This window comes from Melanotaenia boesemani, chromosome 10 (assembly GCF_017639745.1).
Source record: "Melanotaenia boesemani isolate fMelBoe1 chromosome 10, fMelBoe1.pri, whole genome shotgun sequence".
NCBI classification, from domain to species: domain Eukaryota; kingdom Metazoa; phylum Chordata; class Actinopteri; order Atheriniformes; family Melanotaeniidae; genus Melanotaenia; species Melanotaenia boesemani.
The window spans coordinates 6531972-6548630 of record NC_055691.1 but is presented as its reverse complement, the minus strand read 5'-3'; the positions used below and the strand labels follow the sequence as shown (position 1 = coordinate 6548630).

Here is a 16659-nt window from a genome sequence, read left to right as displayed (position 1 = left end):
AAAAACGTACGAAGGATTTCTCATTTGCAACAACAAAGAACACATTTATCTTTGGTAATCTGTGCAGTATATATGGTTGTTTTCTAAAGATAGAAAGCTTGGACAAGACAACAAGGCTAAAGTTGTGCTTGAAGTAAATCTTTTGTTCACACACTCTCTACCTTCTATGCATGTACTCTCAGTAGTTAGCTGCAGAGTGAGCAGTAGATGATGCAGTCCAGGTGATGGATTGTACTAATTATATACTGAATCATTCAACTCATTGGAGCTACAGTGGATAACATTTCTCTTAGGAATTCCTACTATCAAATATGTGTGTGTTTGTATTATTTCTAAAGCATCTCAATTATTGTAAAGCTTTGATGTTTTCAAACAAATTGAGGCATAAAAGATAAATGTTTGAAAATGTCTGTCTTACTTTATGTACCTTGCCTGTGAATATGGTGTCATTTCCATGACATTTAGCAGGTTTCTCACCAGTTTAGTTCATTATGTTATTGTGCAACATTTTGATAAAAAGAATGAAGCACAATGTATATTCAAGGCTAGAAATGTTTTCAGTTTTGCATTCCAGTCGGACCAGAAAAGATTTTGCAAAGAGAAGCAATCAGCTGTGATCAAACCCTGTTAACATGTTAATATTCCAGTAGTACCATGAATTTTTTTTTCCGGTTATTATTTTTTTATTAACTTATAATCTTAATCCAAAGAACAAACTGTACTTGACTCGTTGCAGTTTATAGGCAATTTGTAAAGAAAAATGTTGGCATGTAATGATAATGGACCCTTGGGAATTTAATTTGACTGTATTTATTATGGTTTAGAATTTGTGATCAGTGTGAAATTTTCACACATTGTAAAATATAAACATGTTACCATTTTGCAAGACTAATGGCATTTAATTCAGAAAATTGCTGAACCAATTCCTTAACATTTAACTACAGCATTTACACAAAGATCGATTAAACTGTTCTGCCTAAAAAGGAAAAATAAATAGCATAACGTCAACAAATTAAACTGACTCTTTGTGTGCATATTTGTTTTTTAAATTACAAATTGAACGTTGTTGTCAAAAGCTGCATTAATTAATACTCTTAATAATCAGTCCTGTATTTGTATGTTTATGCATGTGTATATACTCAAGCAGGAAGAGCATAGTTATCCATTCATATCAGCCTCCTCTGCAGATTGTCTTGACACAAAGGAAGCAAAATTATGTTTTTTTTTTTTTTTTTTGCTTCATTTCCAAAGTGAAGTTTGTTGAAAATCTGAAACAGTTGAAGCAAATTTAGGAACATCAGTAGGGGGGATAAACACAAAAGAATGGGTTCACTGCAAGAGCATTTATTCTGCTCAGTGCAGCCTCCAGAGAGCAACAGTGTAAGGTGCAAAGACAAAAACAGAGGCGGGGGGGAGGACCCAGCTCGGGTGCCCTACCAGAGTCCTGGGAGCTTGGGTGAACATTACTTTCCAGCAGTGTGATTATTGATTCCGCTGCTCGTCTCTCTGGCCTTCACAGGCAGATTTACATGGAACACACGTTGTATTTCTGCCTCCATCCCTCCGGCGCTTTGCTCCACATGACTTTTACTGCAGCTCGGCCAATCGCAGACTGCGCTGTGTGCGTACGTGTGTGTGTGTAAATGTGAGTTAACACAGCCTTGCCTGTGGTTCTGTTATGTCCGGTCTCACTGATCTCACACCACCTGTAGATGAGCCTGTCACATTGTGTTGCTGCTGTGGCTTACATGCCCCGAGGTGTGTGTGTGTTCATGTGTATGTGTACATGATCATGAGCTGGTGTGTGAGCACATAGAACACAAACAGTTACTGCTATTTATATTTTCATACATGTGCATAAGTTTATTGACTTAGAAAGCCAAATATGAGGATGCATGTAGTTTGCTGGTATGTGAAATCATGTCAGTGTTTGCATGGAAACTAAATTGTTTACAAAGTTGCACTGAGTAAACTTGACAACTTTCTGGCTACAAATGGTCAGTCCCCAAAAAGGAAATGACTAAACTATGATCTAAAGTGAGAGTGGAGGTTGTGATTAAGCGGGTAGTGGTTTTAGTCTAGGTTTGGTAGGTGAATGGACATCATTGTAATGTCCTCAAACATGAAGGAAAACCACAGTATCAATCTCTACAGTAAAATCGAGATTTATTCTACCTGCATCTTACTTTCATTCTGTATATCTGATCCAAAAGGTGACAGGTCTTATAAGTATGGATGTATTACTAGAGCAAACTAGTAAATTTTTTTGCTATGCAAAGCCACCACAGAGATGAGGAATGAGCAGAGATTCTATGCAAAGAGACGCAGAGTTACCACTTTGTATTCATTTTGCATCTCTGTCTGGATGTTTTGTTCCCGTGGTGGAGGGGTGAGGTGCATTAAAATGCTGTGCAGGTGATGGAGAGGAGGAGCAGAATTAGCCAATGAGATTGTGTATTAATGTTAAACTTACAGTTGGGTTAAACTTCCATTTACCTGTGCTGCTGGGAGAAGCAGAGAAAGTAACCCAGGCTACATGGTCATAGTTTAGTCAAACAGTCATTAAACCATCATGTGTTCAAACAGAACGTCTTTACCAGCGGCGTGAAAATGGATAGTGTTAGGCACATTTTACTTTATTTTGGGATGTACTGCCTGAAAAAACATGAAATATAGGGGGCTCATAGTCTCTGTAATGAAAATGAAGTAAAAAAAAACTTAAATATCACCTAAATATGTCTAATTTCATGTTGCAGTTTTGAGTACATTCAGTTAACATGCTTACAAATAAGCTAGAAAACGTTGGGTTCTAGTAGAATATGAATTGTCACCTTCTCCACAAGTTCCTGGTAAGTTTTAACTTCATGTTTAATAGACTATCAGACAAGCAGCCGCTAAGAATAACATTTATCAAAAATTCCTGAAGCAAAACAGAAGAGGTTGCTGACACATGCGGCTAATAAGCAGCTTTACTTGTCTTATTCTTTTTAAATTTAATTTTACTCACTCCCACAGTTTCACATAAGGAAAGTAAAATTAACTTTATGCTGTCTTGAATTTTAAGCAGTTGGGAAGTCATTATTCTGTTTGAAGGCCATGTGAGAATTCTGTCTGCACTCTAGTTGTCTTTTGTAGGCGGGAACATGTTAGTTTACAGTGATTGGGGGTCTGGGCTGAGATAACGCACAGGGTCAAGGTTCCTTTTTAATACTCCTGTTCTTTTTCCCCAAAATATCAAATGTAACCAGATAACTACAGCAGCATGCACAAGTAACAAAGATGAACATATAAGATAACGTTTCCATCCCAATATTTATATTATTTACATGTTTGTTTAACAGGGATGAAAACATAAAACATTGCTTCATAAAATCATATAAATGCATGCATTAAGGCTGTCACCAGTATAAACACAGTCACTTTAACTTTAAATTTTCCATATGAGATCCATTCCAAACTCTCAGCTATTTATCCATAAATCAGCTTTGCTTTAGTTAAAATCTCAATTTAACAGAAACGAAACAGTCAAATTTTCTAATTGAACACTTCTGCACAGTAGGCTGTGTTTTCAGTGTCAGGACTTCATGCATCTACTGACAAGTTGTGCAGAGTTTTCTTGTATCTGTGGTAAGTTGGAGAGGATTTGTTTTCCAATTGAAGAGGCAGAAAAAATATGTCCTTCAGGTGTATCCTAAACTTGAGAATCATCCAACACAAAATAAGACATATAGTCAATGTAAAGACATGCTTTTTGACTTTAACCAAATTTCCTAACATCTGTAATTGTTTCTATTTTGATGATTTTGGAATAATAATAAGTTTTTGTTACAAATATCATTGGATGTTTTCTGGTTTTAATGATCTGTAAATGAACGGCATTGTTTTAATTACATTTCTAATCGTGCACTTGCATTCACACCATTTCTTAACATGTTTTTGACTTGTGAAGAATTTTTGAGTTCATTAATGTTGCTTTTTTTGCAGTTGATAGTGTGTTTCCAGTAATAACTGTGGAATGATGCCCTGTTTGTGTACACACTCAAACCTCACTCCCCTCCCTTCTCCTCTGTCTTCCTTGTCTGTCTCTGTTGCCATGGCCACTACAGGCGGTTGCCAAGTGAGGAGGATGGCTCAGTGTCGAGTAACGGCTCCGGGAAGCTGAACACCAGTAAGAGCTCCTCGGCCCGAAGGACTACGACTGGCAGCAGCTGCAAGAACGCCAAGGAGGAGCTGCACAAGAGGGGCACCAATGGTGAGGAGGAGGAAACGGAGGAAGCGGAGGGAAGATAGTTTAGGGTTAAAAGAGTAAAAAAAATAAAATTAAATAAAAAGAGAATGAAAAGAAAATCTGTCCCTCTGCATATCACTACACACAAAGCGAATCAACATTTCCAACCCACTCTTATTAACTTGGCCTATCCACATATATCTCCTAATATAGTCTTCATTTACTTGTTTGCATTAAAAAATGCTAACAATTATTAAATACTGAAGTGCACATGAACACAAAGACTGAAAACAGTCATGCATCCAGTGAGTCAGCCTGATGCTTCATCTTGGAACAGTCTGTGACGACACATACAGTTATGTCAGAGGCTGTCACATGTCCTCTCATACTCATTCATGCTGCTGCATCTTGCTACAAATTTAATCAGAAGATACTTGTTAGGTGTGTGGATTTCAGTATTTAAGTTGCTTCTTTATGGCTTATCTCACTCCACAAAGCAGAACTTAAAACTCTGTGAGGTGATAAAAACCACCAGATGCTCCTAAAGCATTGCACCAAGTTACTTTTTAGTCAGCTCACAGAGGAAAGTCAGGCAAGTGGGTGGAAAAAGATGTGAGTGCATGCTGTCACTTTAGGTGTAATTTGCCATCGTACAAGCTGGAGCATATGTGTGAGATAAAACTGACTCATCACTGAACCTGTGACATCCAGAGACATCCTTGTCCTGTACAGGAAAAACACTGATAAATTTCACAACGGAATATTTCAGTGTTAATTAGGCTCAACAGTCAGAAATACTTACAGAAGCATTTTTTTACTCCTATCCTACTTGAATAAACACAAACACGCAGCAGATCTGACACCGCTGCTTAAACACCAGGTTTTGATGGGATTACTGTTTAAATGATGGTTTGTCATAGTCAGACTGACACTTTCTCCTAGAAACTAGGTTTATAGATGGTTACTATTAGCTTTATAAATGTTCCATCAAAAATGTCCTGATTCTTATTGAATAATATTTTTGTAGCTGTGTATTTGCTGTCTGAATTTACAGTTTTTTTTTAGCCCTTTAAAGCCTGACTGAAGAAAAAATGGGGAGTTAACTTTCATTTATTTAAATCTGATGTCTTTATTTAGCCCTTTCAGAAAATGTAATCTTCAAAACAAAATAAGTTGTCTGCAACCCTTTTCTGTCCAAAGTGGCTCCAGTTCTGTTTCAGGACTGGTGTTAAAACCAGTTCTAGTTTGGTTTAATCGAGAATCACCTAAGAACTGGTATGATTTTCCACAGCCAGAGAGCCACTATCGAGCCACTTCATTTAATCATCACTTTCAGGGAGGATGGGGGGCGGGGGGGGGGCAAAGTGGCGCAAGTAAATGACACCTGAAAATAAGTAAAAGGAAAAAAAGGTTCAAGGAAATAATTAACTGAATATTACAAGACAAGTGGTCATGTGATATAAAGTATAAAGTAAATTTGGTAATATCAAAGAACGATATTTCTCATAAACCCCACATAGCAACTCCCAGTTTAACCCCTGCATGCAGCGTTAATGTACAGGTTATCATAAGTTCACTTAAGACTATGAAATAACCTTTAAAACTGACATTTGAGTGCATTATTAAAACACACAGGCAACAAGTCGGTGTGTGTTGATGCTGAAGGTGTTGCAGATACCACATATACGACACTAGCATGAAGCTCAAATGGGAGGCTGACAGATTCCCTGAAATGGTTTCACTTGAGTCAGCAACAGCTAGGACTGATGACAAATGTGAAAATGAAAATAATTGGAGCTGAGTTGGAAAGATGTGAGTCAGAATGAAGTTAGCTTAACAGACCTCTTTAGTCTCCTCATCACTGCTTGAGTTTACATTAGCTGGTATTAGTGTGATACAAACAATGTAAAACACCCCATATATTAAAAACAAGTGAAGGTATCAGGTTGGGTTTCCTCTGTGAAAGCCCTGCAAATGACTGACAACCATTTGGTTTTTCTAAAGAAATTAAAATGACATGTTCATTTTTTTTTATCTGTGTTGGAGGCTATGCTCTTAAGATGAACATATTTTATTTGATGTCACATATTGTCTGCAAAGTTGCAGGAAAGTACATACATAAAATGATTTAAAATGCCAACATATGTGCAGCTGCTGGATGGTTTGAATCACAACAGTTCTGTCCCAAAGATAAAACTTTCCAGCCGTTCATCTACTTTAGAGAAAACAGCTTTAGTAGCAATGTAATAGTCAGTTGCAAGAACAGAAATGAACTGAACCAGTCAGCAGGAAATAAATTACATGTTGGATTAAACAAAATTCTTGTGTTTGGCATCTGTTGTTATAGAAGTAGAAGTTGTCCCATGGTAGCAGCCAGTATTCCAGCTTTGTGTTTTCTTAATGCATTGTCATGATGTCCAATCTGGTCCACGATGTCTGCTGCTTGTGACGCCCACCTGACGCCTGACCTTGACTGTCACACTTGATATACGATGCAGTTAACAAATAACGCATGTTGAGCTGCTGCCAGGTTGAATGGGTGACGATGAGTTTGGAGCTGAAGTCGTACAATGAAGCAGACTGCCATATGATGTCAGTCAGGCAGTGAGTCATGGCGGACCCATAACATGGTCCATCTGCTGCTCCCTGCAATAAATTACACAACTCAATACAGAGCTTCACATAATGTTTGAGGCAAGAGACCCACCATGTACAGCCTACATTGCTTCATCAGGAGAAATATGTTTTTTAGAACCTCAACCAAAGGATTTAAACTCACTTTGTCGTGGATGCTTTTGTAAATAAATAGTTTTCATCACAAGTAAATATTGTTTCAAAGGCTAAAGGAGACAAATGCCATTATTTTGCAGTGTAAGTATGGAAAATAACACATAACACCGAAGTTTTAAGCTTTTGTGTGAAGAACCTGTTAACAAAAGCATAAAACTTTCTTACACAAATATACAATACATACTTTCTCTGCAGCCTCTTTATATTGTCAGAGGTGTTATTTATTCAGATATATCACAGATTTGTGATATTGTTATTTAAATTTTTGGGTTATGGTGTCCTTGGTTTCATTACATGCATTGTTTTGAGATGGATCATCAAAATAAGATGCAGAGAGCGCAGAGTTTTAAGGTTGGAACGTTATGTAGTGTTGCTTAGTTTAAATACTTATAAACGAATGGAATTAGCGCAGGAGTTGCCCCCCATTGGCCATTAGGTAGAATGCATGTCTAGTAGATTTCTATAGGCAGTCATTAGGGCCAAACACCCTATAAACACTTTCATAGAGATAAAAGTTGTATAATATGCCAGGAACAACAGCTGGGTCCATTTAACAAGCTACTCTTCAGCTTGACTGTTACATTTTTAATATGATCATTAATACACTAGCTGGAGGACTTTACTACTTCTGTCTCACTGTTACAAACTCATTTGTCTTCCTCACAGACCCGTATGAAGAACATTCAGGATCTCTGCGTCTCATCACCATTAAGCCCATGACAGCCCAGCCAACCTACTCTTATCCCTCCTCTTCCTCACACAGCCAGGACTCTGTAGCTGTCAACGGAGAGGTGAGTCTGCACACACACAGTATATATATATATATATATATATATATATATATATATATATATATATATATATATATATATATACTGTGTGTACTCTATGTATATACATATAAATAATGCAGGATGCAGACATGCAGCACCTTTAAGGCTTTGTCACACTCAGCTGTGAGGTAAGCTCACAGTGTTGACAGTGTAAGGAAGAGAAAAACTAGGACATGAGTCACACAGAAAAATGCAGCATGCCAACGATTGGTAGACATGTTTTGAGGTAGATAATTCAAGTCGCTCATGTTTGGAAATTCCAATTCAAAATTGAAAACACAGATGTAAAAATTTGAAATATAATACAGAATAATATAGAATTTTGCATATTTGATAATTGTTTGGTGTTTACATCATTTATAATGTTACATCTTATCCAACTCAAACTGAGTTCAAACAAAGTGATGACATTCTTCCATTTCAGCTGTCTGTTTATCAAAACTCCCCTCACCATAGCGGCAGCATCACATCCCCCCCGGGACACATTGTTCTGTTACTGAATTTAGTTGTTGTTGGTACAAACACTTTCCTCCTCTTCCCCTCTAATCTCTCCCTCAGCCTGTCACATCTCACTCTCTTCCACCTCAGCCTCTCCAGCTGAGAAAGCAGCACACACAAGCTGATGATAAATCATCCCTTGGTCTAACTGACGTAAGGGCCAGAAAATCCCACAAGGACTCTTCTGTTTCCCATTTCATCAGCTACAATTTATTAGTCTGCTTTGGCAGAAAATTTTATGTTTAGGGCATGATGCATTCTTTTATTATGTGGAATAACAGGCAAGATGAAAAAAGAGAAAAAAAAACTAATTTTTATCTTAAAAAAATCTAACTTCTATTAGTTACTTGCCTCTAAGCAAATGAACATGATGACTTTAAATCAATACTTGAGTTTATTGATTGCAGGTGAACCATGTTGGGCTGAAGCAGAAGTCGGACATCGAGCACTACAGGAACAAACTGCGTCAGAAGGCCAGGAGAAAAGGCTATGGAGAGTTCTCGTTATCCGAAAGCCTCAACCACGGTTACAGACACCGTGACTCCAGACACAATCGGCACGACAACGGGATCAAAAAAGCAATGACTGCTGAGGAGAAGAGGGCTTCCTTTGCAGGATGTCATAAGAGGTGAGGTGTAGACTTCCTGGCAGTTCCTGAAAGATTGTATAATCTTGATTAAATGTATGTTAATGAGGAATATAAATCAATATGCAACAACACCACAATGAAAGAAAGTAATCATGAAAAAAGCATCCCACATAATAATGGTGCCATCACCATGTTTGACTGTAGTCATGTATCAGTGAGGTGATGCTCAGTACCTTGTTTCTTTTAAACATTGGGTTTTAAATTCTCTCTCAAATATTTGAGTCTTTATCTTATTGGATTAGGGATTTCTTTTTTTGAGACTAAATCAAATGCATTTACATAGATTACAGTTAATCTGTTGTGTGCATTTCAGTGAAGAAGTTTACCATCTGGCCAGTCTACCGTAAAGGCATGATTGGTGGAGTGTGTCCCCCATGGTTGTCCTTCTGTAAGAGTTTCCTAACTCTACATAAGTGGCTGAATCTTATTCATAGTGACAATTTGCTTTCTGCCTGCATGTTTGACAAAGGCTCTTCTTCCAAACGTCACCCAATTTTGGATGGTTTAATTTTAACTCTGACAGGAACCATCAGTTGTACCAGATGTGTCAAATAAATTCAGTTAAGCTCAGGCAAACTGCTGTCGATTTATGGAACCATCACAATCACCACTGAAAGATGGAGGATAACCCAGAGCAAAGCTGCCACTGCCATAAAATAAGACTCAGAAGACAGATATGCCAGATTTTTTTGTTTTAAATATGTCCTTGTTTCACCATTGTGGAGATAATTTAGAAGTTATGCAATTTCCAAAATTCAAAAAGGGTTTAAAACTAAACAGATTAAATAGATGATAATCATTCTTCTTGTTAAACCTTTTTAAATATTTGTCTTCTATTCAGTTTTTCTTTTATTCATTACAGTAAACTGTGTTAAGTGTGTTATTGTTGGCTGATATCATTAGGCACAACCAGTCTTATTTATTTGGAAATGATTTAATTAGAACTTCTTCTGATTAATCAGTAATAATAGCTTGTGTCTTATTCACCAAGAATGATAAACTTACTGTAGATCTGCAGCTGTACAACACAGTTGCTAAGCAACATGTAAGAAGAAGCGAGTGAGAGGTTACTTTTGGCCACTGCGTTAATATTTTACCAGTCATATGGATAAGTGTCTGTTTTGAGAAGAAGTTTGAGCTTTCTGGAAATCTGTTCACTCAGCTAGTTAGGTTCTTTTTTTATATCCAACAAGGAGAAGTCTATAAGCAAAAGTAATGTTTTAACAATTTATTTCTGTATGTAAACTTTTCTTAATTTCTTTTTGTTTGCTTGTGAACACAAACAGCTAATCCACCAACTGCATTTAGTCATGTAGACATGGTCAAGACATCTTCAGATCAAACTGAGCATCAGAATGAGGAAAAAGGAGATTTAAGTGACTTTGAACGTGGCATGGTTGTTGGTCTGAGTATTTAAGAAACTGCTGATTTTCTGGGATTTTCACACAAAACCATCTCTAGGGTTTATAGAGAATCGTCTGAATAAGAAAAAAATTCCAGTGAGCAGCAGTTGTCTGGACCAGAATGTCTTGTTGATGTCAGAGGAGAATGAGCAGACTGGTTGGAGATGATAGAGAGGTCAGACGAACTCAAGTGGTTGCAACCAAGATGCAGAATAGCATCTCTGGACACAAAACAATGCTGCAACACCAGGTGCAAGCATGAATCCATCCTACCTTGTATCAACATTTCAGGCTGGTGCTGGTGTAAGGGTGTGGGGGGATATTTTCTTGGCCAACTTTGGGCCTATTAGTACCAACATGGCCTGGTTTAACCACCACAGCCACCTGAGAACTGTTGCTGACCATGTCCATCCCTTTATAACCAGTATAACATCTTCTGGTGGCTTCCAGCAGGATAATTCGCCATGTCACAAAGCTCAAATCATCTCCAGCGTTATTTCTTGAACATGGAAATAAGCTAACTGCACTTCCATGATCACCAGATCATATATTGACAGAGAAAGAAAATGGTTTTTGTTTTTTTTGTTTTTAACATGATCAAAATAACGATGAATTTAACAGCAGTTCCTACAATAAACTGCTCTTTTAAGCACTTCTTCACACCTAGTTTATCTTTCTCTCCTGGCCACCAGGTACTCCCACCCACGAGAGCCTACCTACTGGAGCCGGCAGTCTCTGAGCAGCCCCAGCCCGGTGGAGACGGAGATGGACCTGCTGGTGCTCAGGGAGAGATCCAGGAGGGGCATCCGCAATAACGGCTATGATGTAAGTCACCAAACCCTTCGTAGACCTTCTGAAACAGTGAAGCACTAATGATGCTGGTAGAGCGTGAGGTAACTTTTCAGATTCAAGAACACAAAAGCAAATAAAAACAGAGTATACAGAAGTTTTTTTTCTGCCATTTGAAGGAGAAACCCTGCAAATCTTCCAGTTTTAATCAGGACATCAGATTCACCAAAGATCTATGAGTTGAAAAGGTGAAGGATCTACAGTTGCAGAGATTCAGAATAAAAACCCAGCACCAGGAATGTGCAAAGCTTCGGATTCTGCCACAAACTATAAAACAGCGGCTCATGTCCAACCTCTGACCAGCTGAGTCACACACAGCGAAGATGAAAGAGGTCACTTTATAGTGTCACAAAGTAACGCACAAGCACTTTGTCAGTCTAATAGAATAATCTTCTGAGAGCATTTTGGGCTTTAATCCTTCTTTTTCTTGCTGTACTTTCTCTCTCTGAGGCTTGCAGCTCAAACCAAGAGGATTAACAAATTACCCTTTGATGAACTTTATGATCCCACACCAAACAGAGATAAAGAAATGCAGAAATGTTCAAAACAGAAAGAACCATTTCTTCGTTTTTATCAAGAGCAAAAGATGGAGAAGGACAAAAGAAGAGAAAAAGAAGGAGATAAAATGTGGATAGATAAGGCGGGTGCAAGTGAAACATCTTTTTCTGCTTCCCTGATGCACCATAGTAACAGAGGCCACCGTGCTACCTGGCTGAATGTCAATGACTGAACATGATTATAGGCTTTTCATGGATTCAGATGGGAGATTTGATAGCGGTTAATGGCCCTGCATGTGTAAAATGGTTTGAAGCAGGACAGGGAGAACAGAGTGTATCTGTGCATGTGTGTCTGTGCATATCAGATACAGAGAAAATGCAGCATCTTCCACTATATATTTCATCACTTCTACTTTCACGCCTCAGAATTGTTGCCATAAGCAACAGATTTCAGCGTCACACTGTGGTTTCTGCTCCTGGTCTGTTTTAAATTGTGTGTTTATACTGTATAATATACCTGGAGAATGATGTAATATTATCTTCATTTAGTTAAATCTCCATCACATTTTGTGATCTTATTATACAGGTCTGTTGCTCAAATTAATGAACCAGAGGAAATGTAATGAAAACTGACAGAGGAGGTTATTGAGTCTGGAAAATTTACCTGATGTGCTGAATGTAGATTATTTAGTTATCATTCATTTAACTAAAGATTTAAATGGTAGTTTTTTTTATGTTATTCACCCCCAATTCATATTTATTAGTTATATTGGTTTTTTTAAGGTAATGGTTCTTATAGAAGTATTTGAGACTGATTTTGAGGGGAAAATAAAAATATTTAAGAAACAATTACAAGGCTTTCTGTCAGGAAAAATAGCCTCAAGAAAGTCCTAAAAAAAGCCTTTTAAATGTGTTTAATGTGTCCTGACTCTAGTTAGTGCAAGAAAAGCACATCTGCATAAAATTTCATGATGAAAATCTATCACATGGGAAAATATTAAATAAAATAACATCTGTTTCTAGTCAGAGCCAACAAATAATAAGTTCACATAATTAGTATTTTCACCGATATCATAAAAGTCAACTCAATTTCATTTATATAGCACCTTTCAAACACAAGCGTAACACAGAGTTGTTGGAAAAAATCAAGAAAGCTCAACAACACGATATGCTTATGAAAGCAGTTTGCAACTATCAGTAATATAATTTCAATAGCAATAAAAAAGATAAATAGAAAAGAAAATTAAATGTAAACATTGAAAACAAACAAGGGAGTATATTAGAAAACAAGTAGGTTAAAAAAACAGGTTGGAAGCTAAACGTTCTTTTTCCTGTTCTGAAGATTCTTGGAACAAGTGGTTGACCAGTAATCCTGGAATAAAGAGCTCTATTAGGGTGACTTGGAAGAATAAGATCTTTTAAATTAGATGTTCCCGGCCATTAAGGGCTAAAACAGGAGAAATCTGGTTTCTCTTGGTCGTACCTGTCAGCACTCTAGCAGCAGTGTTCTGGATGGACTTTAAATGAATTATTTGAGTACTCAGGATTTCTTGGCAGTGGTCAAGCTTATACATTTGTCAGGATTTTTCTGATTTAATATTATTCAGAAGATTAAAAATAAAATGTGCTCTTGTCACCTGTATAATACAGTATGTGATTTAAAAGATAAGTCACAAATTACTCCAAGTTTTCTCACAGTAGTACTGGGACCAAAGACAGAGTCACCCAAAGTGATAATATGACTGAATACAGAGTCTCTGAAACTATAGGACTAAAGAAAAAGAAACTCTGTTTTATCTGAATTCACAAGCAGAAAATTACAGGACATCTATGCTTTGGTGTCTTTAACACAAGCCAGGAGCTGAAGTTGCTGCTAAGTTTCCTCAGGTTTTATAGACAAACAGAGATGGGAGGTTTGACTCTCTTGGTTCAGCTCCCTGAAAAGAGCTGGCTCTTACGGCTCTCAAATGGCTCTTCATTTACTATCACTCAGAGCTTCTATTTTAACCTAATTGGGTAATTATGAACAGCTTGTAGGTTGGTTAGCAATCTTTAATTTAGTGGGTTTTTTTTAAAAAGCATTTTTTTTATTTATTTATTTTTTTGTTAAAATACAGTTACTATTAGATTTTTTTAATCAATCTTTTAAATGAACAACTGAACATAGAACCACAACAAACAAATCAAACAAATAAAGACAAGTTTAAATGAAAAATACTTTATTTCAGAGTTAATTTGTAATGTAATGTAGTTTTTTTTTTGCTTTTTTTTTTTTAAGAAATAAAGGAATCACTGTACAAATGTCTTCATTCTTTTCTGATGCACTTGTTTCTAAACCCACCTCCTCGTCTCTGTCACTTTGTACCTGGCCTGGACCACTACACTCCCAGTCTGCCCCCCTTCTTCCTTTCACATAAGGGTGTGCGCCTTGTCTTTCCTCACTTGTGATTGGCCGCATCATGAGCCAATCAAAATAAAGTTCTGCTTCTTCCGAAGAATCGGCTCCCTGATGAGAGTTGATTCTTCTCCTTCACTACAAACAATTGTCTCTTTGAACCAGCTCGTTTGCTAACCACACATCACTAAAATAGAGCTGGGTGTCATTGTAATAGCGGAAATGAATGCCACAAATCTCGATGATATTGTCTAATCCAGCATATACAAAGGGAATCGGATGGGACCAAGTCCAGACCCCTAAGAAACCCTGAGAATAGATAAATGTAATCTTATTAGAGGGCATTTTGCATACATCTACTTACAAGAATCTATGAGACGGATATGATTTCAATCAGTCTAAAGCACTACTTTTGATCCCGATATTTTCAGTGGTGTCAAATTTGGCCCTGAGGTCACAAGGTCATTATCAGAGGCAATGTATATATATATATATATATATATATATATATATATATATATATATATATATATACCAGATTTACCCAGATGTCAAAGTAATTGTTGAATATTTCTCTTAATCTTCCTGTTGTGGATGTCCACAGCAGTTGTTTTTTGTTTTTTTTCCTTTAAAGTTTTGCTCGTGGTCAGGACAGTTGCTGCTCCTACTGAACTACACCCACTAGCATCATAGCCAATACCACCACCCTCTGTCAGCACCACCCAGTCTAGTTTTTTCACTACAAACCCGTCAGTGGAAATGTGTATGATTCCCGTTTCCTTCCCTCTGTTATTTAAACACATTGCTTCATATTTGTTTTATTAATGAATGGAGACCCAGGTACTGTAACTGTTAGGAGTCTGTCCTGTTTGATAACATGATCTGCTGAGCATTTATCAGGTCTTGTTTGTTTAGTAAAAACTTAACAGGTTTCTAAGGGAGTTAAAAAAGACCAAGATAACTTATTTGGAAACTTAATGAATGCACTTTCATACTGTTGACTGAGTATGTGTGTGTGTGTGTGCTTCCTCCACAGGGTGAACCAGAGCCGTTTGAGGAAACGAACGTGGACCGTCTGATGAGCTCTCTTGGTTACGGAGGCGGATCCACTGGAACTGGGAACAGCAGTTTAGGGGTGAAAGCTCATCGCGGATCCGACTCCTCCACACTCAGCTCACAGCCATCCATTGACGAGGTCCGCACGCAGATGCACATGTTGCTAGGCAACGCTTTCAGCCTGGCGCCTCCGGACCACGACCCCCCTTCCCCTCCATCCAAGTAAATTTGTATTTTTCTCTGATGCCTTAGCTCTCAGCACATCTGCATCATTTACAGTATTGTGTAGGAAAGAAAAGAGAGAGGTCTCCGGGTGCACAGTTTGAACTCAGCTTTAAAGAGCAAACATCCCACTCCTAAGCTGTTTCTGAAAAAGCAAAATAGATTAATGGTCTGAATATGTTTGCACAGCTCACTGGAGAAAGATTACAAAACTAAAAAGAGAGATAGGAATGTTTGGTGATAAAGTTTTTCTCTCACTAACAGCCACCACCATCACCACCATCACGCTCACAGCGCCTACAACCCGTCCCATACCAGCCACTACAGTGACGGGGTGACCAGCGCCCCGGGCACCATGAACCACCCCTGTGGAGGCAGGCAAAGGAGTGCAGGCTACGAGGACATGCACCAATGTAGCCTACCTAAACCAGTAAGCTCTGAACAGCAACATCACTACTAATATCAATTTCCTATTTCTTCTGTGGAAAGTTATGTCAATACAAATGAACGTTTTAAGTGGTGTTGACAGAAAAAATGGAGTATGTCTGCATGTGACACTCTAGGATGGGATAGATTTTTAGAGAAATATTAGAGTAAGAAAAATACAGTTGGCCATGACGTCCCTACATGAAACATTGCCTCTATGATTTAAACAGGCTTCCTCTGCTCTGCACACAGTCAGAATATGAAGCATTTTCACGCATTTCAACCCCAACGCTGATCCATAAACATCACAGAATGTGCAAAGACTTCATTTACTTGGCTTTAGATGCCAAAGGGGTACACAAACGTCTCCAAAAATTTAAAAACACCTTTCATGTATGATAGGTCTGACAGTGGAAATGAAAGTTGTGTGCATTGCTTCCAGCTGTTTATAGAGTCTCTCCTCTGAGTTTACCAAAAACCTGCTGCAGAATCACACAGCAGCATGATCTGGATGAGGGTTTCTGTTAATTATGAGCAGGCTTTGCTGATTAATGTCAGCAGAGAGTCAGGATTGGTGAGGATCTGCAGCTTCCTGTACCTCAGACAGCTGTGCTGCGTCGTACACAGTCACAGTTTGGCAGCTACAATCCCCAGGTTCAGTTCTGAGCTACTTCATAATGGTTTCTCCTTTTTTTATTTGTTTATTTTATTTGGAATTTCAGCGTTTATATAACCAAAAGCCTCACATTGTTTGTTGTAGTGATGTTTGGGATATTATTTTACAAAGGGATACATAAATTCATAAATGCATAA

At 37.8% G+C, this 16659-nt stretch overlaps 1 protein-coding gene across 4 annotated transcripts in view; it reads left to right on the top strand.

Annotated features, from left to right (window-relative positions):
- Window positions 1–16659, top strand: part of kiaa1549la (KIAA1549-like a) — a 155998-nt gene that overhangs the window by 122775 nt on the left and 16564 nt on the right. For all 4 annotated transcript variants that reach the window (XM_041997621.1, XM_041997622.1, XM_041997623.1 and 1 more), the window contains 6 exons: window positions 4107–4252; window positions 7685–7809; window positions 8757–8977; window positions 11094–11226; window positions 15179–15420; window positions 15685–15850. In XM_041997621.1, coding sequence (XP_041853555.1) covers window positions 4107–4252; window positions 7685–7809; window positions 8757–8977; window positions 11094–11226; window positions 15179–15420; window positions 15685–15850 — 1033 coding nt within the window. The remainder of the gene's footprint in view (window positions 1–4106; window positions 4253–7684; window positions 7810–8756; window positions 8978–11093; window positions 11227–15178; window positions 15421–15684; window positions 15851–16659) is intronic.